The sequence below is a fragment of the Mustela nivalis genome (assembly GCF_964662115.1).
Source record: "Mustela nivalis genome assembly, chromosome: 9".
Classification (NCBI taxonomy): Eukaryota; Metazoa; Chordata; class Mammalia; order Carnivora; family Mustelidae; genus Mustela; species Mustela nivalis.
This window is the reverse complement of record NC_139028.1, coordinates 78,271,839-78,299,347: the sequence shown is the minus strand read 5'-3', so window position 1 is coordinate 78,299,347 and position 27,509 is coordinate 78,271,839. Positions and strand designations below refer to the sequence as shown.

The following is a 27,509-nucleotide window of genomic DNA, read 5'->3' as shown; positions in this document are numbered from 1 at the left end:
CCCTCCCCCGCCGGAAAGCACAGCTTGCACGAGACCCCATTGTGCTAATACCTTTTTCTGAAATTGCTTTGTCACACCTCCTCCTCTGGTCCCCTGCGGACAGCTGGAAAACTTGGGCACCAAGGCATGCCCCTCCCTAGGAGACTGGGGAAGGGGGGATTTTGACAACTCCCCCTCCCCCAGGATAGCCATTGGGTCAGAGGAAACTTACCTCCATGACCCTCCCTCAGATCATCGTGGGTGTGATTCTCCTCTACTACATCCTTGGCGTCAGTGCCTTAATTGGGGCGGCTGTCATCATCCTACTGGCCCCCGTGCAGTACTTTGTGGCCACCAAGCTCTCCCAGGCCCAGCGGAGCACACTGGTGAGTGAGCATCCTGGGCATGCTGATGCCCCCTTTCCCCATCCTCTCCCCACTCGGCTGCTTGCTCCCTCTCCCTGTAGGTCAGTGAGGCTCCTCTCTCCTCCCCCAGATGCCGCCAAACAGACACACGCAGGTGCACACACACGCCCATGCATGCACACGTGCACCCACGCTCTCGTGGACCCAAAGCAGGTTATTTCATGGGCCAGGCCTCAGTTTCTTAGTCTGTGGAATGGGATGAATGGAGAAGACGGGGTGTGCCCATGGGCACAGGAGCTGGGCACTGTGAAGCGGTGAGGGCATTCGCTCGGCTCCTTCCTCTTGGGCAGGATGGGGGCACTCCTTTCTGACTTGGTGGCCCCTGGCAGGAGTATTCTAATGAGAGGCTGAAGCAGACCAACGAGATGCTCCGTGGCATCAAGCTGCTCAAGCTGTACGCCTGGGAGAACATCTTCCGTGCCCGCGTGGAGATGACCCGCAAGAAGGAGATGACGAGCCTCAGAGCCTTCGCTGTGTACACCTCCATTTCCAGTGAGTGCCCCCGACCGGCCAGCCCCACGCGCTGCTGCTTAAGTGCTGGGAGATGGGGTCAGGGCTTGAGGCGGGAGGAGAAGCAGCAGAGGCAAGGGACCTGGGCATCACCCAACCCAGGGGATCCTCAAACTGTCTCTTGGAGCCGAGCCCCGAGAAGTCACAGTGTCCTCAGTCACTTACCCAGCAAATGTATATCAACAGGCTCCTGAGCCCAGGGCATTGTCCTGGCCCTCAAGACACAGCGATGACAAAGACAAGGGAGGTCTTTTATACTCCATTGAACTGGTATCTTATTGGGAGGCAGCAGTAAATGAATAAACAGCAACAGCTTTGAATTCTCCAGGCCTTGCTGCCCTGGGGTAGCTACAAGGAAGTTTCCATCTACCCAGGGTATGTTCTTCAGGAACAGAAGTTCAAACCTGAGGCACTTACAGATGTAGGGACTGACTCTAAGTAGTTAGGAAACCCCAAGCCCAGAATGTGTGTGTGTGTGTGCGCGCGCGCGTGTGTACAGGAAAAAAGACCAAAACTGGGAAAACTCCTACCGTCCCGGCAGAACACATATTACAACTACTTTCCAGAGAACATGGGGCTCCGCCAGGGAAAAATGTACCACCCAATAAGAGCCATCGCATGCAAAACGATAGGAGAACTATACCTTCAACACCTGGAAGAGATCTTAAATAAGCATGTTCAAAATAATTGAAAAGCCAAAGGAAGGTGTGAAACCCACAGTGTAAAACAGAAAAGTACCAGGGGGAAGAGAGTCAAAAGGACTTCTGGAAATTACAAATTTAGTGATCAAAATTAATTTGGTGGGCGGGGTCAGGCCAGGGCTCATGGCAGTCAGGTGACCCATGGGATCCTGGCCCGAGTTGATCTTACGGTCGGTCTAGTGGCTTCCCACGACCCACCTTGTTATGCTTGCTGCCCAAGTGCATGGTTGGGATGGAGATAGTTAGCGGCTGGCCGACATCATACTGGTTCCCTGGCCCGTCCAGTTTGCAAGAAGGGCCAAGGAGAGGCCCCCAGAGAGGAAAAAACAAAAACAAAAAGGAAACAAAAATGACTCAAGTGTAAAGCTTAAATGAATTAACATACCTGAAGAGAACGTTTGTGAGTTAAAAGCTAGATCTGTGGAAGTTCCATAGAATGTGAGAGATGTAAGGAAAGTGCTTTCTGCCAGTTGAGAGAACCAGTTTACAGATGTGAAACGGGGTGGGGGAGGTGGGTGGGGGGTAGTGGGGTGTCTTCCTGAGGCCACTCTTGAGGTTAATGGCATGGCTCAGGCTAGATCCTCTGGAGCCTCCTGCTATTTTCCACCAATGGCTGGGCACCCATGTGGCGTGAGGAAAAACTTTGACACTCTGGGGCACCATTTTCAGATGATTTTCTCTGAGTAGGAAGGAAACAACCAAGAATGGGTTCTGACGGGACTGGAAATGAGGGAGAAAGTTAGGAGGGACGCACTCGTCTGACCACCGCCCCCAGCTGAAGTGGGTTCTTTTAGTGTGTCATGGAAGAAACACTGCTGTGGGGTTCACTGGGAGGGTGCACTGGGCGTGCCTCCCAGATAGCGTCATGGAGAATGAGATGACCGCTCAGGTCGTCTGTGTGTTCCTGGTGTTCATATTGGCTAAAGAGAGGGTCTGGTGGGGCCAGGGGGCCAACATCTGAGCTGAAGTGTCTCCCAGGGCAGGGCTTACACTGAGCACCCCAAGCATCCCACCTCACAGTGTCCATCCAGATCATGGTGTCCTGTGGCCAGACCGGCTGCCGTCCATGGCACCCGTCATGGAGCCTTTCTGTAGAGAGTCCTGCTAGGGCCTGCTTTTCTCAGAATGGAGTGGTGAACGTGGCAGGCAGCTGTGGCTTCCTGGATTCAACACCAAGAGACTCCAGGTTCCTGGTGTCTCCCCTTGACCCTCAGCCCTGCCGTGCGGTGTTCTGGGCCTCTGAGCATCCTCATCCTCAATCCTGTGGAGAACTCCACAGGACTGATAGGAGAAATTGGCAAGGAACATGTGGGGAGCTCAGTGCTGCTCAGGAGCTGCAGTGCCTGCAGCCCCAGGCCCTCTCACTCTCCTCTCTGCCAGCTCTGCCTGCCTCCGGGCCTGGTTGTGGTAACAGTAACCCCACACCGCGTGTAACCCAGTGAGGACACCTGGCTTCCAGACATCTCGTCAGTGGGAACAGCTGCTGAGGTGAAGGAGCCCCCCCCCCCAACAGCCAGGTGAACTCCTCTCCCAGCAACAGCATAACAGGGTGGGGTAGGCAAGCTTCCCACTGCTGCCATGGGAGATAAGGAAGGGAAGCAGCAAGGAAACTGGGGGTACTAGGCTCCCCCCCATATTCCTTACAGCTAAGTAGAGGCAGCCACAGGTCATATAGGTGGGGACAGCTCATAGCTACTTTGCTCCTGGGAGGGGTATGCTTCTTCCTGCATCCCAAACCACAACCTGGGGTGTACTGTGTATAAACAACATTGTGTGATGCCTAGGTTCCCAGGCTAGCCCACTGAGGCCTATCTAGTAGGTGTTCTTTGTCTCCTGGAGCCCCCAGAAGACAGGCCAGGGCTTTGTAAAGGTCCTGGGGCCGGGAGGATGTGGGGAAAGGAGATGCCTGGTTGTCAGGAGCTGAGATGACCGTGTTAGGAGTGAGGGGCTCTGGAGCCAAACACCGGTCTGTCCAGGGCTCAGCGAACTAGAAGGATAAACAGAGCATTCCAGGCTGGTTCTTGGAAGAGGGCCGTGGGAGGGGAAGGGAAGTGCCCTCTGGGAGGTCGCTGAAAGCTAAGTGCTGTTTACTCATGTGTTTGCCCTTCCTGGGATGAGTCTGTTCCGTCAGCCGTGGGAGGGGGGGAGGCCAGACGGGAGGGGCATCTCCTGGCTGCAGGTAGAAGCTGGGAGTGTGTTTTCTCTTCTTTCCTCCTGCACTTCCTGCCTTCTGCTCCCTGTCACCAGGGATCAGGACACAGGTCATTAAGCTTGAGGTAATGGGGCATCTTCCATTCTCTTTTTCCTGGCACCAGTTGTGGGGTCCTGGCGCCACAGAAGAGCCCCAGAGTCCCTCTTCCTGACAGGGTCTGTCCTAGGGCCGCTGCTGGGCTTTCAGCTGGTCCTTGTGTGCCGGGCAGTCAGACGGCTGGGCAGACTAGGGCACCTCAGACGCTCTGTTGGATGCTCTCGCCGTCAGAGCCCTGAGCTGGCGCAGGGCAGGGCAGGGCAGGGCAGGGGGCTGAGAAGGAAATGGGTACAGTTTCCCTCCCGTCTAAATGCAGAACTGAAGAAAAAGAGATGCGGGTCACTCAGCAGGGGTCGCGTAAGCCCCGCCCCAGGTGCCCAACCCTGTGCTAAGCCCTGGGAAGGGTACAAGAGACAATAAGTGGTGCTCCCTGTTTTCCGGGAGCTTCTGCTCTGCTGAGAAGTCAGAGCTGCCGTGTGTGAGACAGCGTGGTATGGAGCACGGCGCGGCGTGGGCCAGATCTGGGCTGGCTGCCTGGCAAGCCTAATGGCACTCAGTCCTCACCGCAGCCTCGTGAGCTATGTGACTCTACCGTTCCCGTGTGCTAAGGCTCAGGGAGGGGATATGACTGGCCCAGGTCCTCAGCCAGTAAATGGCATAGAACAGAGAAGAAGGAAGGCCCTGTGGGCTGGGAGCTCACCAGGGCTTCATGTAAGAAGTGGCTTGGGCTGTACCTCGCAGGATTTCAATGAGCAGAAAATAGAGTGGGGAGAAGCTGGAGGCAGTGATGCGGGTCACTCAGCAGGGGTCGCGTAAGCCCCGCCCCAGGTGCCCAACCCTGTGCTAAGGTGGTTCCTTATTTACCCGCAGAAGCAGGTGACTCTCGGTGTCTAGCCCCACCATGTATTGGAAGACAGGCTTTGCAGGAGTGACAAAGGGGTCCTAGGTCCCACCTGTGGACCCACAGACATGCTGCCGGTTCATGATGCCCTTCATTCACACTCATCCCAGAGACTTCTATCTGTGCCAGACTCTACCAGGGCCTTGTGCATTAACGAGGGGCTAAGCACGATCCTCTGCCTCACAGTCGAGAGAGACTGTGCCATGAACAGTGACCATGAACGAGGCCAGAGCCAGGGGCTCAGTTCCAGATGCCCTGCTTTCTCTTTTGTGGTACTTACCTGACCCTGGCCTTATTTGTTTCTCTCCTCACTTATCTGATAAATATTTACTGAGCGCCCCTGACAGGCCAGGACCTGTGCTAGGCACAGGGGATGTGGTGCTGAGAAGAAACTGTGGTCCAGCCTGTGGGTTCTTCAGAGTCTCATAGGGAAGCCAGACGTGCAACTGTGTTGTAAGTGAGAGGAACAGTGGATATATTCTAGTTGTCCATAGTGTTCTACCCAACCTAGTTTCTGTGGGTCATGGGTGTCAAGGAAACCTTGTCAGAGGTACCCAAAGGTTGACTCGAGTTTAGCCAGATGAAAGGAAGAATGTTCCAGACACAAAGGCCTAGAGGTGAGAAGGATGATGGTGTGCTCAAGACTGGAACATAATTCGGTGAAGAGAAGGTACTAAGACCAGATCGTGCAGGAGAGCCACGGAAAGAGCGTAGTAAAGGACAGGTGTGTTTGCCATCTCTTCGAGTGTTCTGTGGTCAAGGGTCTTTGGTCTTCCCAGCTGGTCTGAACCACTACAGCCAGGGGGGCCGTCCTTGTCCTGAAAACCAAAAGACAAACCCCTAAGCCCAACTGTGCCACAGATGGGGGCATGGGGGTGGGCAGGATGGTGCTGGCGAACCCCTTTCTCAGGCCGCCAGCACCTACCGGGCCCTGGCTATTCTTGGCGAGTTTTACCCCTGTCATTCTCCGTGGACGCCCTGCCTCAGAACCGGCAGTGTGGCAGGACAAGGTGACCTCCAGACCAGATCCCGCTTCCTCCTCCAGTTTCTGTGAATTCCTTCTGCAAAGTCTGCTTTTCCTCCCAGGGGCCAGAGCAGCCACAGTGTGCGGCTGCTGCTGACCCTGGCCTGCTGGGAGGAGAGGGGGCTGAGGGAGAGCCAGGCAGGTGCGTCTGGGAAGGGGCAGAATCAGAGTACCTGCTGGCCCTCTTGCCGTGCTGCCTCCACTGCCAGCAGCTCCCCACCCTCCCAGGCTGGCTGGATGCGAAAGAGCCGTGTGCATTCAAGATACCTATCCCCCTCCAGCGGGTGCGCCTGCTGTTAGGCTAAGCCCGCAGCTCTCGGCCCCTCCCCTGCCCTTCCCCGAGACAACCATGAAACCAGCCAGAGGCACGGATGGCTGGCTGTGCCTCCTGGACACATGGCCTCTGAAATATTTATCAGTGCGGTGGAAATGAAAAGCTCCTGGTCCTGCGGTGCCCGCTGGGGCGCCCACAAGACCAGGCAGCCTTCCTGGAGCAAAGCTGGAGGGGGCAGGAGGGAGCTGCCAATCGGAGAGCCCTGCTTTGGTTTGGGTTGATTTGTTGTCTGCTTTGTTTTTGGAGGAGGGGGGTATGCAAAGTGGACGCAACTGTTCGTTACTATGCTCCCAGGACCCAATGTAACACCCAGGGCAGAGAAGATCCTCAACAAGTCATTTTTTTTTTTAAGATTTTATTTATTTATTTGACAGAGAGAAATCACAAGTAGGCAGAGAGGCAGGCAGAGAGAGAGAGAGGATGAAGCAGGCTCCCTGCTGAGCAGAGAGCCCGATGCAGGACTCGATCCCAGGACCCTGAGATCATGACCTGAGCCGAAGGCAGCGGCTTAACCACTGAGCCACCCAGGCGCCCCTCAACAAGTCATTTTTGAAAGTATACTTCTCAAAGGGTATTTGGAGAGGAGGTTGTTAAAACAGCACGGACCCAGATGTCTACACCGTTAGAGGAAGGCTTTCACTTACAAAGGTGGCACGGCAGGCCTGCCTACTTGTGGTTACACTTTACCGAAATGGTACCCCACTCACACAGGATTTTCTAATCTTCTTTCACGCAGAACTTTTTTCACATTACTTCTTGCTCCTTAGCATTTAGGATTTGAGCACTATCATGTTCTCCCCGTACCGCCGTACCTACCCCCCAGATCAAATCAAAATGAGTCAGCCCATCCCATGCCAAAGTTGGAGAGAACTCAATTCTTGGTCATAGTTCCCACCACCCTCAATGTCTTACGGGGCGTTATGGGGTTCAGGAAAACAGAGGCTCAGCCTCAGGTCTTCAACTCCTGACAGCTGGGACACCCCGCCCCCTTCCCCCATCCTCCCAGGATACTGGAAAGTTTGCTGAGCTCAGAGACCCGCCAGAGCTTGCAGCACCCCCTCATTCCAGCCATGTGCACCCCAGGGCCCAGTGGGGTGGTCTTCAGAGAGGCCTTGACAACACCAGCAGCTGGTGATTCTCTTCCCCCAACCCCCGCCCTGAACGGGACCCAGAGTTCGCAGCACAAAGGCTGTCCTTCCAGAAGAGGGTGAGGGACGTGGAAAATTACACTGTCATTCGCTAACGTCTCCATACAACAACAGAACCAGGCAGAAATTAATTATATCATATACATTCTCCACACTGCTGCATCAGCGTTGGAAAACTCATTTTCGAATTTATTTATAGCTTGTCTCATTCCTCAAAGGGGTTCAGAATAAGGAACAAAATCGGAAAAAAAAATAAATTAAAAAAAATTTCACGCATAGAGAAAACATGCAGCAGAACAAAATATCAATTATCACACATTTCTGACTGCAAAATCTCCCCTAGAGTTGATGTACCACATTTACTAAAGCAGCCACTTGGCATTGAATGTTGTCGGTTTCCTTCATCTCGGGCGGTTTCCTGCTGTGCTTGCAGTTTTGTTCTGCTGTGACAGATAGCGCTGCTGCTAACGCCATCTTGCTGCGGGCTTTGCGCTTCGCCTGAGTGAGGATTCAAGAGAAACTCCCACGAGAGAGATTACAGGATCAGAAGGGCTCAAGTTCTGTGTGGCTCTAGCTAACAGAGCACCAGATTGCTTTCTCAGCAGAGTTGTACCAATTTGCCACCTAACTTCTGGTCTGTTCTTGAGCGGGGAGTTGAGCCCCAGATGGGTGGGAGGGTGTCTCGGGGTGGTACTCACCAACGGGGACGGACGACGGAGGCCCCTGCCTGGAAGGAGCTTTCTGGAAGAACTGGCCCTGAAGGGGATGCGCATGGCTACCCCAGTGTTTAGAACCATATGGTTGGTGACGGTCAAGGGCCCAGGCCTGCTGGGGTCCTCCTGTCCCTCCCTCTCTCTAGCCTGCGATGGCTCTGCTATGTCCTGTGTCCTCAATCTGGGTCCCTTGTGCTGTAGGAAAACTGATAATGTTCGTACTGCCTCCTGCCAGAGACCCTGAGGGAGGGCTATCGTACTGAGACCATAGCGCCTCCTTCAGGGAGAGCAGTTAAAGGTCAGGTATGATACCAGTGTCGATAAAAAGCCTGGTGCTCAGAGAGATTAGCAGTACCTCCCAAGGGAACCGGCTGGATCTCCTCCTCCCAGAGACTGGGAACTCTCTGATAGCTGGGACTGCTTCCCTCATCAGATTAGGAAGTCCCCCAAATGTGGGCCCAATGTGTTACCTGTCTGCTGGGGAGCCCCCTAGAGGCATGCTCCCTGTCTCCCCATCATAACGGGGGCTTCCTGAGAGCAGAGTTCTGTCCCCTTCCTCAGACAAGGACCCCCCACCATGGGCAGAGGCCATGTTCCTGCCCTCACTTGGGCTCCCACATCTCCAGAATACACTGTGTGTGGATTAGCTGGTATGGGATTCTTGGAAGAAGTAGACGGTCGGCTTCTCGGAATGGTGCTGGCCATCTGTAACTCGTGAGTGTCCCCGGAGACTTCACCATTCATTACACAGGGGCCATGTGCCCAGGCTGATCCCCTGGCTCCTGGCTTCTTCTGCGTTAATTTGGCTAATTATACAAACAGACTCGTTTCTAGGCTGGTCTGGAAGAGGCTCCTGGAAGCAAGGAAAGGAGATGGGAAGATGGCAGGTAGAATAGGCATCTCTTCCTCCAGGGCAGCTGCTTTCTGGAAGTTTAGGCCTGGGGTCAGGGCTCTCTCCAGCCTCTCACACCTTGGGCCAGAGGAGCACACCACGTGAGGCAGAGCTAAACTGAGGTGTGATGTTTAGGCAGCACCCCGACTCGCAGAGCCTATACCCTGCATTATCCCCTCTTACCTTGGAGGAAGCCAGAGTGTGTGAACAAGGATGTACAAGTTAACAAAAATCAGGTGAAGAAACTAAATCAAAGGAAAGGTCAATGACCTGCCCGAGGTCAGGGACTCCACCCTTCTATGACTTAAGTCCAGCTCTCTTTGCTCTCTGGGCTCCCTATGAAGGGTCCAAGGGCCACACTTGAAACAGAATAAGGAGGAGACCCCTGTTGCAGCAAACCAGCTGCCCCCCACCTGGGCCTGGCCGCTAAGCCTTAGAGCCAAGAGAGACCCCTTTTAAGCTGTCCTCAGTTACTCATACCTCAGTGTGGGGGAGGTTGAAATCCTTCCCAAGAGCTTTGAGAAGTTAGGAATCCTTTAAGCCTCAGAGAGAACCTGGCTTGGAGGGATACAGGGGCCCAAAGCAGAGGAAGGGGTAACAACTTGGCAACCCCAGAAACATGTGCTGCTGACCTCACAGAAGCCCAAAAACGGTCAGCTCTCCAGTCCCCTCTCTCACCACTGCGCACAGGGCATCCTTCACACTGGCCACCGGGGAACAGGATAGAAGCATTTGCACTTTTGTCTGGAGGCGGGGTCTCAGACACAGGGGACAGGAGTCGGAGGGAAGCAGGGTAAGGGGCCAGAGGGGCCCCACGGCTAGCGTTCTGCCCCTCCCCTGCCCGGCCCCGCCCGACCGGCTGGAGAAAGGACCCCCTGCGCCAGCACTGCCTCCCTCCAGGCCACCCTGGGCAGCTTCATTTGTAGTGATCTCATCCCTCCCACTAATCTTCCCTTGTGCTTCCTCCACAGTTTTCATGAACACGGCCATCCCCATCGCAGCTGTCCTCATCGTAAGTGGATCCCAGCTCTGTCTCCGGCTGGGGTGGGTGGCGGAGCGTGTCTGTAGTGAGAGGCCGCCCAGGGTTTGGCCTTTCTGCGCAAGGACTTTGGATGATGCTCTCAGCAGGGGGACTGAAAATAGGGCAAGAGGTTGAACGTCTGTATATGGAGCAGATCTGTCCCCGACTCCAGGCCCTCCGGGCCCAGACGACCAATGGCTTACTTAGGTTTTAAGAAATCTCACTGCCTTTTAAAAAGAGCTTTCAAGCTCTTAAATTATAAAAGTAAGACATGTTTATTGCAGAAAAGCTGGGAAATTCAGAAAGGAAAGGATGAAAAGAATTTAAATCACCCATAATCCCACTGGCAACATCTTTAATGTGTTTCTTTCCAGTCTCTTTTTAAGGCACATAATATGACATTTTTACAAAAATAGGATTGTGCCATACATGCAGTTTTGTAACCTGCTTTTTGAAATTTAAGAACATGGCGTGAACCATTCTCCGTGTCATTAATATTACAGTGGAGTGATTTGATCCCAAGCTGTGTGGGAGCCCAGCAGTGGGGGCCCGAAGAGTGCCCCTCCAGAAAGGCCCAGGCCCCCACCGCCCAGGGCTCCCATCCGGCTTCTGTGACGGCCAGAGTTCTTTAAAAAGATGCATTTGTTTCCCCCTGGGGCCGGTGTCCCTGAGCTGTGGCGAGTTCACAGCCTGTCAGGGACACTTGGGAATTCACTTTTGACATGATTTATTGGGCTGGTCCTGGCCTGGCTCCTTGGGGAACTCTGGGTAACGGAGGCTGCTGAGCCAGCCAGGTAGCCAGGGGCGGGCACAGAGAGGAGGTGGTTTGGGAATGATCGTGAGGACATTTTCCCTGACTGAGGACTGCCGTCCGAGGGGGCAGAGCTGACCTAACCCTAGGGCTCCTCTCCGGTCATCCAGACAATGATGGGGCAGGACAGGGGGCAGTAGCTTTGACCCCCCCAGCTTAAAGTCCTAAACTTGCTGGAGTCGTTTCCGGGAGCTGACTGAAGATGATGAAGGGGTCTCGAACTGAAATTTCTCCTTGGGCCCCCTGTTCCAGCCCAAGGGCTGAGCGTTGCCTGTGTGGGAGAGGCCCGGCTCTGAGTCATGCATCTCACTTGTGCCTCTGTCCACAGACCTTTGTGGGCCATGTCAGCTTCTTCAAAGGGGCCGACTTCTCACCCTCAGTCGCCTTTGCCTCCCTCTCGCTGTTCCACATCCTGGTCACCCCACTCTTCCTGTTGTCCAGCGTGGTCCGGTCCACAGTCAAAGCTCTCGTCAGGTGAGAGGAGGGTCCAGCAAGGACACTGGACAGGCAGCTCATGAGGTGGCCCCAGGGCTTGCCCCTGTGACCATGACAACTACAGCTATTTGGTCCAAGACATGTTTCCCCATTGACCTGGGCCTTACAGAAGGCGGTCATAGTTGGCCAGAGGGACTTAGCCCTGTGTGGCTTCCCTCCACACCATTCCTGAGAAGGATTCAGGTAGCTGGTTTATATACTTCCAAGGAGAGGGAACTCAATGGCACTGGCAAGATAACTCCATTAAAAAAAAAAGAAGAAGAAGAAGAGAAAAAATGCAAAGTTGAGGCAAACTTGAATCTTCTCATAAATTCTACCTATCAGTAGGTGGGTCCACCCTCCAGAACCCCCCAGAATGAGCACTGTGCCTCCCTGCATGGTATCCACTGAATCTTTGTCTTCCTCAGGCTGAACATCCCCTCCTCTTTCCACGGGTCCCAGAGCCTTCCCGACCCTGGTCAGTAAAGCAGCTTTCCCCTAAGTGCCTGCATGTCCCGTCCCTCGTTAGCCTGCAGCTCCGGGAGGCGCCTACTGCTGGGCTCTAGAGCCCCGTGGCTGCTCTCCCAGCGGCATCACCCTCTTGGGGATGAAAGCCTGAGGGGTGAGGGGCTGAGGTTTTGGCTGGGGAGTTTCATACCTGGAGTGTGAAGAACTCCCAGAACCTCGGAAGTAGCTCCTGGAAGGCCAGGGCTTGGCGTGCCTCTGGGGAGAGCCGGCTATGCCATCACCCATTGCCGGTGGGACCAGACAGTAACAAACGTGCTCTGTACCTGAGCCCCTTCAGCCTTGAGGAAAGTGACCTCCCCTGATGCATGAGACCCTAGCAGGTCCTATGCAAGCTGGCAGAGAGATGGCTGTTGGAACCAAGTCGCTGATGGAAGAAGCAACTCATACGAGGAAGCTCTGGCCAGGGTTCAAGGATAGAAGGGGGCATAACTCAGCAGAACTATGGTCAAAGGAGTACATAACTAGGGAAGGCCAAAGATTAGCTCCCATTTCCAGGCTAATTGGCCTTGGCATTGTGCTGTCTAATGACCACCCCTCCTCTCCAGCCCAGCCCAGCTCTGTGATTCTGTATAGAAACCATGGTTTCAAGGACGCTGCCCATGTCAGAAATCCCTTGTGCTGACCCAGAAGCATTTCCATAGGCAGACAGTCCTAATCTCGCTGACCGCAGGCTGAGGCCTTCTCCTCCTTGAGTTGGGCATAATGACACCTTCCCCAGCGGGATTTAATTATATGCATATTAAACATTTAACGCAGTATCTGGCATACAGCGGGGGCTCAGTAAACAGTGGCTGTTGTTAATAACCAATCCCAATCCTAACCAACCCTAACAATGACCAACCTTAATTCCAACAGTAACTGATAAAGCCCAACACCAATGAACCAGCTTGAACATTTAACTAACGTTGAAACTAACCAAGCTCACCCCAACCCAGACCCTAACCCAGTCCCACATACTGGTCAACACTAACAAATCCAGGTAACACCAACTGCCCACCACAGATGCCTGCTGGTCTGGCCCCCTCCAGTATGGGTTTTGCTGGGACAGGGCCGTAGGACCTGGAACTTTCTCAGAGCTCCTCTCTCAGGCCATGCCCTCCTCCCTCCCCCCTCCCCACTGCCCCTGGCAAGGGTGAGGGGTGTCTATGTGCTTCCTCTGCAGTGTGCAAAAGCTGAGCGAGTTCCTGTCCAGTGCAGAGATCCGTGAGGAGCAGTGTGCTCCCCGCGAGCCTGCGCCCCAGGGCCAAGCCAGCAAGTACCAGGCAGTGGTGAGTGCCTGGCTTCCCCTACCCCCTGCCCCAGTCACTCTCAATGTTTTTCTCTCGTGCCTGTACCTTGTGCCCTGCCATGTCCTATTTCTGCCTTTCCTCATTGGAGCGGGGACTCCCTTCCCTGCACAATTCCCAGACGTATGGGTCCTTACCTCCTCCTGACCATTCCCAGCCCCTTAAGGTTGTGAACCGCAAGCATCCGACCCGGGAGGACTGTCAGAACTTCACGGCCCCACTGCAGAGGCTGACCCCCAGTGCAGATGGTGATGCTGATAACTGGTGTGTCCAGGTGAGTCCTGGGCCCTGCACCCTCATGCCTGGCCCCCCAGCACCGTCTCCAGGAGGGAACTCAGCATCAGAGACCTATGTGCTGAGTCCTCTGCCCTGGAGGTCACCCTGCCTGCTAGGAGGGTTCACAGAGTTCTTAAAACCAGGGACAACTCTTCCTTCTCTGTTGAATGGGGGAACACGTAACTCTCCTCTTGGAGAGGGTGCCTCGGGCAGGGGTCAGCATGAGAAGGCCATTTTCTCTCTCTCCCCTGCCCTAGAAGTGATCCAGGGCCTGAAATCAGTGTTTTTTGGCTTTTGTTGGGAGTGGGGGGAGACAGGAGACCATTCACACTGAGAGCCCAGCTGCCCTTCTGTTTTCTTTCTGGCGGTGGGCTACCACCAATAAAGATCATCGGAGGCTTCTTCACGTGGACCCCTGATGGAATCCCCACACTGTCCAACATCACCATCCGCATCCCCCGAGGTATGGCCCAGCTTACGTCTCCAGCATGGTCTGAGAGTGTCCCCTCAGAGGCATAGTGGAAGGGTCACCTCCCCAGGTCTACTGAATGAAGTGGGGAGAAAAAGAAAAGCCGGCATGTATTGAATACCTGCTCAGTGCTCACTCTTGGTGGGTACTCTGGGGTATGAACACTAGAGAGCAGTGGGCCAAGTCTTCCCGAAGTCCACGTGCTGGTGGGAGTGCAGCAGCAAGGACAGGACTAGACAGCAGGGCCTTGATGTCCAACCATCTGCGGCAGACATGCGAGTGTTTCACAAAAAGAAGAGTGGTCCCGAGGAGCCAGGGAAGGCGCTTTGGAAGGGCTGGGGTTTCTGGGAATGAGCAGGATCCCTGGCATCCCTGGTGGGTCATGAGGCTTGGTGGGCATCCTGGCAGAGGCTGTAGCATGAGCAAAGCATGGAAGTGGGATGGAGATGGGAACCAGAGTGGCCTCTGTTGGGACCAGGAGGAGATGGGCTCGCCCTGGGGAGCACTAGAAAGAAGAAGCAGGTGCTTAGGAAGGAGCAGGGGATCACTGGATCACTGGTAGAGAAAGGACCTGGGAAGGTCTCCAGAAAGAAAGGCTCAAAGGGGGATCCTAGGTAGGAGGAGAGCAAACGGGGGTCCCAGGATTGGGTCTATCTGCCTGTCTGTCTGGGTGGTAATTGTTCAGACTCCCTCCTGCTCCAGTCCCATCGGCTGCCCGCCCTCCCTGCAGGCCAACTGACCATGATCGTGGGGCAGGTGGGCTGCGGCAAGTCCTCGCTCCTCCTCGCCACCCTAGGGGAGATGCAGAAGATCTCAGGGGCTGTCTTCTGGAACAGGTACTAAATGCATCCTCTGGGCTCAGTTAGTGGGGAGAGCAGACCATGGGCAGGAGGGCAGCCTTTCTTTCAACTGTCCTCGGGGGAAGGCACATCATGCTCTTATCGGGTACTTGACCAGTGCTGTTCGTTGTTGTTCTCATCATCATCATTAGTACTTACTAAACCCTTACTGTGTGCCTAGTGCTTTGCTAAGTCCTCTGCATGCATTATTTCACTTAATCCTTATGACAACCAGCAAGGTAAGGACTGTCAGCAGTTCTTGTTTTATCCATGAGGGTTAAACTCTTTGTCCGAATTCACTCAACTAATAAGTGCCTGAGCTGGAACTTGCACTGCCTCCCCGTGTGGGGAACTGCGGCACAAACACTGGTTTCCAGCTTGGTTATCCGCAAAACCAACGCCAACTGCCCCGTGGGTGTTTTGGGGAGCCAAAGATAACTCAGACAAGACGTGGGTTTCCGCACAAAGATCCCTATCTTAATGAAAGAGCCAGAACCTCAGGTTGAGTCAATCGCGAATCTATTATTTATACCCACGTTCTTCCAAAAAAAACCACTTGAAGCTAGTTGATAAAAGATACATATAACATTGAAGGTTTTTAAAAAGCAAAGAAGGGCAGAGAAATGAAGAGGGTGGGAAAGGTGTACAGCAGCCTGGGTAGGGCCTAGCTCGGGGGCCCCCTTGCCCCCACACCCGCAGCCCAAGGCAGGGGTACCTGACAGGTTCGTTGTGCGCATTCAGGAATAAAGTTTGCAACCAGTCGAGCAGAGGACAAGCTTTCCCTACAATTATTTCTAGGCGGAGATTATCATTCAAGAGGTCAGGTTTTTCAGAAGCCTGAGTACAGAACGAAGCACAGAGAAAGACCTTGGGTCCAGTGTCTGAGGACCTGTAGGCACCTCCATTCCCTGCTTTTCTAAAATGTTTCTGAATGGTGCATCCAACAGAGGGCAAATTTCCCTCCTCCGTGGGGCTGTGGGCTGGCGGGCAAACCCTTTGAGTTTCCTGTGACTTCAGTGTCTGGAGTCTGAATTCCATCAGGGGCAGAAAGGTCTCTGCCTCCACTCCCCATCTTATTTGGGGGATTTCTCAACACGGCCTGACTGGGGAGACCCTTTGTACCAACTGTCCCTCCAGACTCTGAATGAAAGAGCCTTTCCCTGTTGGTTGAAGTTGTGTGTCTGCGAAGGGAAGGCGAGATTAAGGATCTCGGAGATTGGGGCTATCCCTGGATTCTTGGGATTGTGACCCACTCAGCATGAGTCAACCCCCACCCCCACCACCACCCCGGGCCTGATCCCTTGGCCCCTGTTTCTTCATCTCTTCTCCCAGCCTCCAACCCCGGTTGTCCTCACAGCATCTTCAGCCCTCTCTGTCCTCTGCAGAAGCAGCAGGCATGCTTGGCTGGGGTTCAGCCCTGCCCCCCCCCTCTTCTCCAAGCGTTGCCAGCCCTCAGGGTCTGACTACTGCCACCTCTGTCTCTGGAAGCCTCTGCCCCAGCCCAGGAGATACAAGGGACCTCTCTAAGGCAGCCAACATTGAGCAGCCTTTCTGTGCCAGGCACGGGACAAGGTCCTTCATTTACTTCATTGTCTCAGTCAGTCTGCCTGCACCAAACTCTGTGAGGTAGACATCATTAACCCCACTTCACAGATAAGGAAACTGAGGCAAAGCAAGCGACCCAAGGCCACCCAGCTCTTAAATGGCAGACGTGGGATTTGTCCTAGGTGCTCAAGCACATGGGCTTTCTACTGAGTGCTGAGAGAGCAGGAGCTCAAGGGCAGTGTGAAGAAACCGTTAGGCAGACAGTCCCAAGGCCAGCCGCCCGCTGTGGCCAGGATACCCCCCTACCTTGTCCTCAGAGCCACTGCTCAGGTGCTCACAGCTCTGTCCTCAGGACCCTTGCTCTCAGCAGGCAGCGGGGCCCGAGCCCCTGGCTAGGTTTGAGTCTGGGAGAGTGGGTGGGACTGAAATGTTCTCACTTCCCCAGGATCCATTTTGCCCTCCTCCACGGTGCAGCGTCCCTCCCAAGCAAAGCGAGCCACTTCCAGGGAGCCTGCAGCCCACCCTAGGAAGTTGCAAGACTTGGTTTGCCATGCAACTCAGACTCCTGTCTCTACACTGATGCATTCACTCACCCCCCTGTTTATGGAGCATCTACTGTGTGCCAGACCCTTGGCACAGCAACAAAAAGGCAAAGATGGTTAAGACATAGCCCCTGCTTTTATGGGAATGGAAAGGAGATCGGGGCCCTAATTGAGCACAGAGGAACAACGATGACCTCTGTAAGGAGAGAAGGTGTTGGAGCCTTGAAGAAGGAGCGGGTTTCATCTGATGAAAGAGGCAAAGAAGGGTAGAGAGGAAGGTGTTCCAGGCAGGGGTATCAGGATGGCAAAGGTGCACTGATAGGGAAGAACATGATTCTGGAACCTGGAGCCTTGGAGGTGTGGGACGCAGTGGCGGACAGCAGGAAGGGGATTAGGCTTGGCTCAGATGCCCCAATATACTAAGCCTGGGGAAGTAAGATCTAGCCTGAAGGCTGTAAAGGAATCATACTGGTGATGAAGTTAGCATAGTGGGGCGAGGGGGTGGGGGGGGCGAGGGAGGAGCTGCAGAAAGGGAGACCAGTTAGGAACCCATTACAATGTACAGCAGCTGGGTGAAGGAGTCTGGACAGACACGACTCAGTTGCCTTCATCTGCTGTTTGCCTCTCAAAATCCGGGATATGCACAAGCTCTGTGCAGCCCACCTGTCGTGGACATTGAGTGAGTGAAGCATGGGGACTGTGTGTCCAGGGCCCCTTGCAGGCAAGCTCCGCACCTCAGACACTGGGCCCAGGTCCTCGGGGGAGGCTGCACTTGGAAAGCAAGCCAAGAGCAAAATAGCATTTAACCTGGCAGCCTCTCCTGCAGGCCTGCCTGTCTGCAGCCAGAGGCCCGGGCCATGGCAGGCTGCCCCGATGTTTTCGTCCACACCGCCACCAAGGCCTGGTGACCAGGCAGCCAGGAAGAGCTCCAGCGGGCAGAGGGCGGGGAGCTGGGGGATTAGGAGGCTCAGAACAGCAAATACTCTGGAGAGATGGGTTGGTTTCTATGGCCGTTCATGTATTCTTGCAAAGAACAAATGACAAGTGTCGCAGAGCAGACAGGAGCAAAAACTCTGGAGGCAGACTGCCTGCGTTCAGGTCTGAGCTCTGCGCTTTGGGAAATTCTGGGACCTTTCTGGCCCTGTCTTCTCTTATTCCCATGGGGCTGATGTGAGGCTTAACCTAGCGTGTAGCAAGTGCCCTATAAATATTATCATAAATATTATTCTTAGACAATGGACTTCTATGGCAGGTACAGAATTCCCCAGTGGCTCTTGAATGCATTCCGGCCTCTCTCTCAGGAGAGATGGTAGTCAGCTCCCTGGGCAAGGAACCATATCTTATTTGTCTCTGTATCCGAGAGCCTTTGCTAAATGAATTCCTTTGCTAAGTGAACAAACCAGGAACAATATATGACCTTCCAGAGGCCGCCATCATAAATGTGTCTTGACCTCTCTCTCCTCCAGCATGCCTTTGTCTATGCTGTTCTCCTAACTCAGAGCTCCACCACGCAATTCCCCACCAACATTTGGAAAGTAGGAATCCTGTCTGTGTGTGCCTCACACTGTGGTGTGATTACCTGCTAATGTGTCTCTTCATGACACAGAGCCCCTTGAGGACAGGACTGAAGGGCTGTCCCCCAAGTCCTCAGCACAGGTATATTTTGTGAACTTCTCTGTGCAGACTGCAAAGGAGAAGACCTACCCCAGGGAGCTCATGGGTCCTGGGTGGACAGAGGCATGCAGACGGAGCCCCAGGGTGGGCACGGAGGGTCCATCCGGTGAGGGCAGAGTCCCTGGGTAGAGCCAGCACATGGGCCACCGGCTCCAGGTCTCATGGAGGACCACATGCCTCCCCAACATGCCCTTTACTAGCAGGTGCCCTCCAGCATGCAGCACTCTGCTTTAGCTCAGTATCAACCTGGGAATCTGTGAACGATCTCCTTAATACCTAAGAAGAAAAAGCTTTGATGAAAAGTTAATATTAGCAGATATACTCCTGTGAAATTCTTTCCCTAGAAATGAGAAATAGGGCCATTCATGACCACAGCAGAATGATTTTAAACATCCCCAGGGAGCCAGCAGGAAGTAGAGCCCTGAAGAAAGCACTGGGGGGGAACGTTCCATTTCCTGAGGAGGAACTGTAAATCAGCCTCTCTGGAGCTCCCTGATGCCCCTGCTTCCACCGCCTGCTGTGGCGTCCACATAGGAACCATTTGTTATTCTGTCTGTGCCCACTCAGGCGGCCTTTTTGCCCTGGGCTGCCCTCAGAATGCTGTTGCCTTGTGGGGGGTTGGTGGGAAGGCTGCATCCCAAGACCCTTGATGCCCCCAGGAGGTGAGAAACAGCCTCCTTTTGTGACTATGGTCCGATCTGCCCTTGCAGTTCCTGGAGGCTGTGGGGAGTAAAGGGTAAAGGGCCCAGGTGACCCCAGGTTTCCTGGAGGCGGCAGATGTGGTGAGGTAGTAAGCAGACAAAACAGGGGGCCCTGCATGGAGGTGATGAACCAGGCTTGGAACCCAGTGGTTTTGGGCCGTAGTCCTGAGTCTGCCCCTCACTTGCTGTGTGACCTTGGGTAGGTTATAGGTTATTTCACCTTTCTGAGTTTTGGTGTCCTCATTGGGACAATGAGAAAAATGCTTTCCTCTCTCGGAGACTTGGTGTTAGGACCCAATGACATTAATTGGAAAGTGCTCTGTTGGTAAAAAGTAACATTTCAAGGTAGCTACAGACCTGTTGGGAGCAGGATGAAGGGACCCTGGGGACCCAAAGGCTCTAACTTCCTCTCTAACCTGTTCTGCCTCTTCCCTGTTTATTGATTGCTGGGATCTTAAACAAGTGGCAGGCCCATTTGATTCTCCCTCCGTGTGCATCTTTGGGACCAAGCATGGAGCCGAAAGGTGATCCCCCAGTTCTGCAACGCCACACCTTGCCTCCGACCAGCTCGGGGCTGTGTTTATAACATATTCTCCCAGTGTCGCTGAGGTTCGTGCCATTATCCCAATTTTATACAGAAGGAAAGAGAGGCTCCCCTAAGGGAAGGGACTTGCCGAAGATTTCACACTATCACACTAGCGAGTCAAGAAACTCCTCAGAGATGCGCTTCAGATCCCATATTTTTTGCAGTTCTCTGTGCTGCCTGCCATCCTGTGCTGCCTCTTCCTCCAACCTAGAATTCCCTCCCTGTCTGCCCTTGGTCCTCCCCCACTTTCAGAGTTCATCTCAGCTCTGACTTCTTGGAGTCTTTCCATACTCTCTCTGATTTCTTCTCCCCCAAACTATTTTTTACATTTACATCATTCTCCGATTCTAGAAAAATGTCATTAAATTAGAAAACTTACACAAGTATAAAGAAGGTAAAAACCACCCATTTCCAGTCTTCTCTCTATGCATTTGCAAGGTGTTTGTGGGTCCTTTCCCCCGAAATTTCTAGGATACTTTCTTACCCTACTTGGTTTTGGCCCTCATAACTTTCTGACTTTTCTCTACCAGATAGCAAGCCCTGTAAGGGCGGGCTCTGGACCTCAATGCCACTTGGTGTGCACACAGCTCCTAGCTGGTTGAAGGGAAGGCGATAGGGTTGGAGAACTGGGGGGAATGGTCCCAACACATTTAAGACCCCATGAGAGAAAGGATGTGCCCCCTGTACCATCTTTTACTTCTCAGATGGAAATATCTACTCACAAAGGCTTGGGGAGGCTTATTCTAGGGAGGCTGGGACTACACTGGAAATAGGCGAAGATGTACCTGGATTCATACCCCAGCTTCCCTTCATCCTAACTGTAACATCGGGCATGTCATGCAAATTCTAAGCCTCAGTTTCTCTATCTATAAAATGGGGATACTCACACCTCTTTATAGTGTTGTCCTGTGGATGACAGCTTCACACTGTGTCTGGTATGAGGACAGCCCTCACTGAGTGCTAGTCTCCCTCCCTCCCTTCTTCCCAAATGACAAAGATGTCAGTTAATAACCTCCCTATGCTACGGGTCACTCCTGCGTTAAGCAAGGTGGTGGCTGGAAAAGATGCTCTTCCTGCCTTAAAATCCCACTGGGGATGAAAGACTCATGCAGGAGCTGATTAGAGAGTTAGGTAGTCCTTTACGAAGGCTAATTGAGCAGTCCAGACAATGATGCGAGCTGAGTTAGGGCCCAGAGCGCTCACTGTGTGCTGGAGTCCTCAGGGTGGCCGCAGATGTGCTTTCCTCTAGGTAAAAGACAGCTCTGGAAGCAGCTCTTTGCAACTCTGAAAGCAGGCAAGACAGGAAGTTTCCAGAGACAAGCTCATCTGGGCCGTGCCATAGTTGGGATTTGTAAGCTTTGGTTTTTCATCTGTCTCATGTTATCGGCTGCCCAGAAATTAAAGCAATCTGGTGGTTGGAGAATGCAAGGTTGGCTGGGGTTGAGAGAATGAAAGGAGACCCCAAGATCGGAGAACAGAATCTTGAGGGGACGTGAGACTACGCATTCATCAAGATCTCCTCTCAGCTCTGCTCCTCAGCAAGGGACAGAAAGGAATTCATCAGTCTCCTTTCTGTCCCTGGTTTTGTCCATCCCAGTGTTCCTGACCAATCACAGTGAAGTAATGTAGCATGGTCATTAAGAGCATGAAGCTTTAGAGTCAGACACATAGATCTATTTCCTTTGCTACTTGCTGGCTGTGTGGCTTTGGGCAAGTTACTTAACCTCTCTGACCCTCACTTTCTTTGTCTGTGAAGTGGAGACAGTCAAAGTCAACCTCCTTCATGTGATTATTTTTTTTTTAAAGATTTTATTTATTTATTTGAGAGAGAGACAGTGAGAGAGAACATGAGCAAGGAGAAGGACAGAGGGAGAAGCAGACTCCCCATGGAGCTGGGAGCCCGATGTGGGACTTGATCCCGGGACTCCAGGATCATGACCTGAGCCGAAGGCAGTCGTCCAACCAACTGAGCCACCCAGGCGCCCTTCATGTGATTATTTAAAGCTTACAAAAGATGATACTATTACAGAGTTTATCACAGTGCTTCTAAAATCTCAATATAAATGTTAGCTGGTTTTAATGTGATTAAAGTAAGATCTGTATGAAAACAGAGCCAATTGTCTTTCCCCAAATATGCATGTCAGAAACACCTATTTTCTTGACAGAGGGCTACTTCTGAAAGGTTGAGAGGTGGTCTGGGGGAGGAGAGAGAACACTGGCAAAGTCAGCATCAAAATTCAGGTCACCTCACTCAGACTTTTCACATTTTTTTTTACTATAATCCACAGTGTGAAACTCATTTTACATCACAGTCTATTACATTCATGCATTGATAGATAGGAGAAAAAATTGTCACCAAAAAATACACATCTTAACCACATGCTATGCACATTTTTCTTTAGAGCAGCTCCAGTTCACTTCCTTCACACCCAATTACTGGGTCCCAATCTACAGCTTGAAAGCACCACATAAATTGATTCTGAGCTTGACAAAGTCCCTTTGCCTCTCTGAGCTTTTGTTTTCCCAACTGGAAAACCATCGTGATGCCCAGCCTGCCTTGCTGTGCTCTGAGCCCGGGCCAGGAGCACGGATTTAGCCCTTGCTATTTGGAGGGTGCTCATCTAGGTGCTGTGGGAGGGACAGAGATTGAGAAGAGGAAGCCACCTGGAGACACTGGGGAGGGGTGGGAGGGGCAGGGGTGGTGGGGATAGGCTGCTCTCCAAAGACCTTTGTGATGGAGAGAAATGCAGTGGAGTGAGAGTAACTTGGTGTTGGTTTTTCCCTTTTGTGCCCCAGCAGCCTTCCTGATGAGACGGGAGAGGACCCCAGGTACAGCCTCAAAACTGGGTTAGAAGTGGGTCCCAACAAAGGGAAGAAGCTGGGGGACTGGGAGGGCTTGTGGGGGTGGGGTACTAAGTCTAGACCGCAGGGTCTGCAGCCCACATCATGTCAGAGGCCCCAGACCTCACAATAAGGCATACTTTCACAACAAGGGCAAAGTCTGCTTCTTGGAGAGAAAAAAACAACTTAGACACACCAGTCGGTGGCCTTCAAAGGCCATATAATATAGAAACACATATACAATATATCTGCGGCTTAAAAATGTCATGGTGAATGCAATGGCTGGCTCATTCGGCAGAGCATGAGACTCTAGATCTCAGGTCATGAGTTCAAGCCCCATGGTGGGTGTGGAGCCTAGTTAAAAATAAAAATTTTTAATTAACTAATTAATTAAAATGTCATGGTGGATAGTCAGCAGCTACCTGCTTGCCATGGGCTGGTGGGAAGGGAGAAAGGGAGTAACTGCTAATGGGTACAGATTTATTTGGGGGAGGTGATAAAAATGCTGTGGAATTAGCGGTGACGTTTGCACGACCTTGTGACCCAACTAAAAACCATTGAGTTGGAAAACAAATGGCAGGGAAAAGAAAATTAGAGGGGGAAAAAAGGTTCTGTCTAAAGGGTCCTAGGGAGTGCTTCTGAAAAAAAAAATAGTTGAGAAACATTGCTATGAGAGAGGAGGTGGATATCCCCCAGGCCAGACAGAAAATGAGGCCTTACTGCTTTATGTTTAGTGTATGGGCCTGAAAAAGTCCAAGTAAAATCCATTAATGAGGCTCCGAGACCCTCACAACCCTCCCCAACCTCACAGCTCCCAAGAACATCCCAGACACCTGGGCGGCAGCATGAAGCCAGGACTGGGAACGTTGACTCAACTTTGTACATACACTCAAGCTCCCGGCCTTCACTCTGACCCTGGTTTCACTTCTCTGTGGTTCCTCTGCCCTTTCTCCCACCTTGTCCTCAAGTGCCTGGGTATGATGGCAGGCCCAGCCTCTCTAGCCACAGTGACCATGCTTCCCGAGCCAAAAGGCCCAGCTGACAGTACATGACAGGTCTGACCGGGGGATGAGAACAGCGGGATAGAAGGGCGACACCAGAGCGGTTGCCGGCAGCCCAGGGCACGTGGATGCTGCAGCTGACTGTGCCCCTCCCCGCAGACTCCCCCACATTCCACTGCTGGCTGCTGACAGGGCCACACGAGGCTTCCCATCACGCCTGAGCCCTTCTCGGCCCTCTGGCTGCCACCGCGAGAGCTCTGTGGGCCAAACGTTCCCACACACAAGCTGCAGGCCTGGCCCGGCTCCTTCCAGACAGCCCTCCCTGCCCCAGCTGTTTCGGCAGCCACGTCTGTCTGAGACGAGTCTGTGCATTTGAGCCCCGATGCAGAGGCCAGTGTCTGGAGGAGCCACATGTTGGCCTTCATACTCTTGACACAGGATTACCCACAGCCCCGCCCAAAACACACACACACACACACACGTGCTTACACCCCTGGTGCCTTTCCCCACTCTCCCTCTTGGCTGGGGCCCTCCTCACACACCTCACACATACTGGGGTGACTACACAGGGTCGGGCAGCAGAGGCTCCCCCAGGACGGCCAAGCCCCACTCCACACCCCTCCAGGCAACATGGGTGGCTGCATCCTTGGTCCCAGGGGCTTTAAAGGCACCTCATGCTGGGTTTGAAGGAGCCTGGGTGTCTGTGGAGAAGTTGGTGCATGCATGGGAGCCCTGAAGTTATGTCTTTTCTTCCTGGTGCAGCACAGAGCGGGAGCCAGTGGCCGACTCAGACGTCAGGTACTGTGATGGGGAGCAGCCGCCCTCTAGGCAGGCTTCCTCAGAGGGGTTCTTCCAAGGGAGACACAGAACTCTTTTTTTTTTTTTTAAGATTTTATTTATTTATTTGACAGACACAGATCACAAGTAGGCAGAGAGGCAGGCAGAGAGAGAGAGAGAAGGAAGCAGGCCCCCTGCTGAGCAGAGAACCCGATGCAGTGCTCTATCCCAGGACCCTGGGATGGTGACCCAAGCCAAAGGCAGAGGCTTAACCCACTGAGGCACCCAGGCACCCCGGAGACACAGAACTCTTGAAGGCAGCCCCGCAGGGCCCATCCCAGCTGCGGGATAGAGGTCCAGGGGGGCTCCATGCTTCACCAGATGGGTCAGAGGCCTCAAGCTGCTCCCTTCACACCAGATCATTTTTATCCCCCCCACCCTACCCCTTGTCTTTGGTCTTCAAAAACCTGATCACACTAAATGTGGTTTCCTTGGCTCTGCTTATTTTTGTAAAAAGTTCCACTTGGACAATTACCTGTTAGTGTCAAAATCAAGTGGTTTGAGGGCCTCTCAGGGAAGAAGGAAATTAGGGGTTGAGGCATTACTTGGTTTGGTCACACTTTGGACTTCTCCCAGTTCTGGGTGAAGACTCAGGAGAAATAGGTGACGGGGTGGGACAGGTTGGCATCAGGGCAGGGCAGGGCAGGGCTGCGAGCCCATTCCCCCTAGTCTGCCAAGACCCCAGCACCCAAGCCCAGCCCAGGCCACTGGAGGCCACACAGATTCCTGCCAGGTGCACCACCTCCCCGGTCTAAGCCATCTGCCTGACAACTGCCTCTGAGTACAAGCCCCTGAGAAGGCCTCCCCTGCTCCCACCTGCTTTTATTCCAGGAAGAGAGGCCCCGTGGCCTATGCTTCTCAGAAACCATGGCTGCTAAACGCCACTGTGGAGGAGAACATCACCTTTGAGAGTCCCTTCAACAAACAACGGTAAAAGCCTCTCTGAGGAGGACAGGCTGGGGGAGGGGAGAAACTGGTCAGGGGCAGCCCCGGACAGCCCTCCCTGGCGCCGGAGCGCCAGCTGGCTGCTTGCGCCCCCATCCATCTCCCATACCCAGCCGTCCTGCTCTCCGGGATGCTTATCTGGATTCTAGCCTGTTCCATATGGCGCACCTGGAAATGATTCAGATATGCCTGGGCATCGGGATGGTCTAACTCCTGTGGGTGTGAGGTCATTGTGTGGAAGCCCCAGTGCCTTCCCTTGGAGCGAAGGGGAAGGCTGACCCAGCTTCCCATCGTTCCCTATACCCGCTCTGCAGCTCATGCGCTATTTTTCCTCCCATGATAATAATGGTTTCCATCCACTGAGCTCCTGAGTGTCAAGGGCCGTGTCCCACTCTTTCTATGCGCAGTTTCCTCTAATGCTCACAACCGCCCCAGCAGGCAGCTACTATAATTACCCTCTTTTTACCAGGCTCAGAAAGGTTAGGTAACTTGCCCAGAGCCACCCAGCCAATAAGTGAGAGAAATGGGTCTCAAATCCAAGGCTGCCTGACACCCAATTACATGTCACCTAGACACTCTGATGCCTCCATGCACCCTGGCTGGCACCTGTCCAAGCTAAGAGTTGCCTAGAGAAGTAGGAGAGGAGCAGGCTGGCCAAATATTTGATCAGCCATCATCATTACTGCCAAAGCCTACCAGCAGTGATTTTCCCTGGCCGTGTCCCCAGTGTGGGCTCTGGCTGCAGCTTCTCCCACTGCGCAGGGGCCTGGGGCCCCCTCTTATCTCTTGCATGGCATATTTGCTACTATCCAATTTCATCCTTCAAATATTTAACTGGCCCCAAGACTCTGTGAGGTGCTGCCCTCAGCTCTTTTCACGCTCACGTGGTATTTGCTTGCACCCAAGCAGAAGGCCATTAAGGCCATGGCTCTCCCTGAGCCCAGCTGCCCCAAAGCTAATGGCCCAGTGCATGTGGTCAGGCCCCACTCTGGCCAGGCTGACTGGCTGTGTCTGCCCCCTCCTCCCAACCCCCCCCCCAACCACTCCAGGTACAAAATGGTCATCGAAGCCTGCTCCCTGCAGCCGGACATCGACATCCTGCCCCATGGAGACCAGACTCAGATTGGGGAACGGGTTAGTAGCAGCCTCTATGGGGTTTTGCAAAAGGCAGGGCCAAGCTCCCCTGACCCCCAGCATGTCCGGAGATGATTTTCAGGGAAAGCAGGTGACTGGAAAATAAGAGCGGGGAAAGGTGGAAGAGCTGCCTGCAGTGAGGTCAGAATGGTCACAAGCCCTGGGCTGCTGGCCGTCCTCGACAGGTTTGCAACCCATGCTTTTGTGGGCTGGAGATGACTTGGTATCACCTTCGTTCATGCCTCACGTGTATTCTAAGGCCCACAGGATACTACGATAGACCCAGAATCATCTCCTTCATGTACCCTGGCCAGGTGGGGCCCCTCCTCCGTAAGCTCAGGCGTATGGGTTCTCCCACAACTGTCCTTCTATATAATTTAGATCCCTACTTCCTGTGTCTGAGTTGTCACCGGTCAGATGGTCCCTACATGATGAATCTCCAAAGACGTAGGAATCCCGCTCTCCACTTCGGAATGGATTTAGTAAACTTGTATAAGTCCCTCCTCTCTTCATGGTGAGGAGGGGTCAAAGAGGTGGAAAGAGCCAGGCCTCCCTCTCAAAGAGCTCACAGTCAAGAAGTGAGGGCCAGGACAGTCTTTCCTGAGGGGCTTTGAGAGTGTGACTTTTCCTCTCCTTCGATCACAGGGCATCAACCTGTCTGGTGGTCAACGCCAGCGAATCAGTGTGGCCCGAGCCCTGTACCAGCACACCAACGTTGTCTTCTTGGTGAGTATCTTAGCTGGTGTCCTCCTCGGGGCCCTCCATGACTCACTGCCTGGACACACACACTCACACACACACACACACACACTACCACCACCACCACCACCACCACCCAGCCACTCCCTCTCCTGTCAGAGATATCAGCTAATCGCTGATGGTGAAATTGAGGCAAGGATAGTGCAAATGACCCTCTGTGGACTTTGCACTGAACTCTGCAGCAGCCGTGAAGGGAGATGTGTGGTAATTACAGGCTGTCTCCTTGTAGGACAGCCCCAGACTGTCGACACTTAGTTAGCCCCACTAGAACACGTGGAATGTATGGGCAGCTTCCCATCCCATGCCCAGAGCAGACATTGCTAATTGATCACAGCAATAGTAATAGAAAATTCAGCATTATCAAT

General features: G+C 53.4%; 1 protein-coding gene across 1 annotated transcript in view; it reads left to right on the top strand.

Annotated features, from left to right (window-relative positions):
• The first annotated feature begins 200 nt into the window (after positions 1-200).
• ABCC8 (ATP binding cassette subfamily C member 8) overlaps positions 201-27,509 on the top strand; it is a 45,025-nt gene continuing 17,716 nt past the window's right edge. The window contains exons 1-13 of the mRNA XM_082683248.1: positions 201-365; positions 734-896; positions 9,847-9,887; positions 11,036-11,181; positions 12,872-12,977; positions 13,153-13,269; positions 13,659-13,734; positions 14,471-14,576; positions 22,424-22,474; positions 24,232-24,267; positions 25,138-25,236; positions 26,301-26,385; positions 27,031-27,111. Coding sequence (XP_082539374.1) covers positions 216-365; positions 734-896; positions 9,847-9,887; positions 11,036-11,181; positions 12,872-12,977; positions 13,153-13,269; positions 13,659-13,734; positions 14,471-14,576; positions 22,424-22,474; positions 24,232-24,267; positions 25,138-25,236; positions 26,301-26,385; positions 27,031-27,111 — 1,257 coding nt within the window. The 5' untranslated portion in view covers positions 201-215. The remainder of the gene's footprint in view (positions 366-733; positions 897-9,846; positions 9,888-11,035; positions 11,182-12,871; positions 12,978-13,152; positions 13,270-13,658; positions 13,735-14,470; positions 14,577-22,423; positions 22,475-24,231; positions 24,268-25,137; positions 25,237-26,300; positions 26,386-27,030; positions 27,112-27,509) is intronic.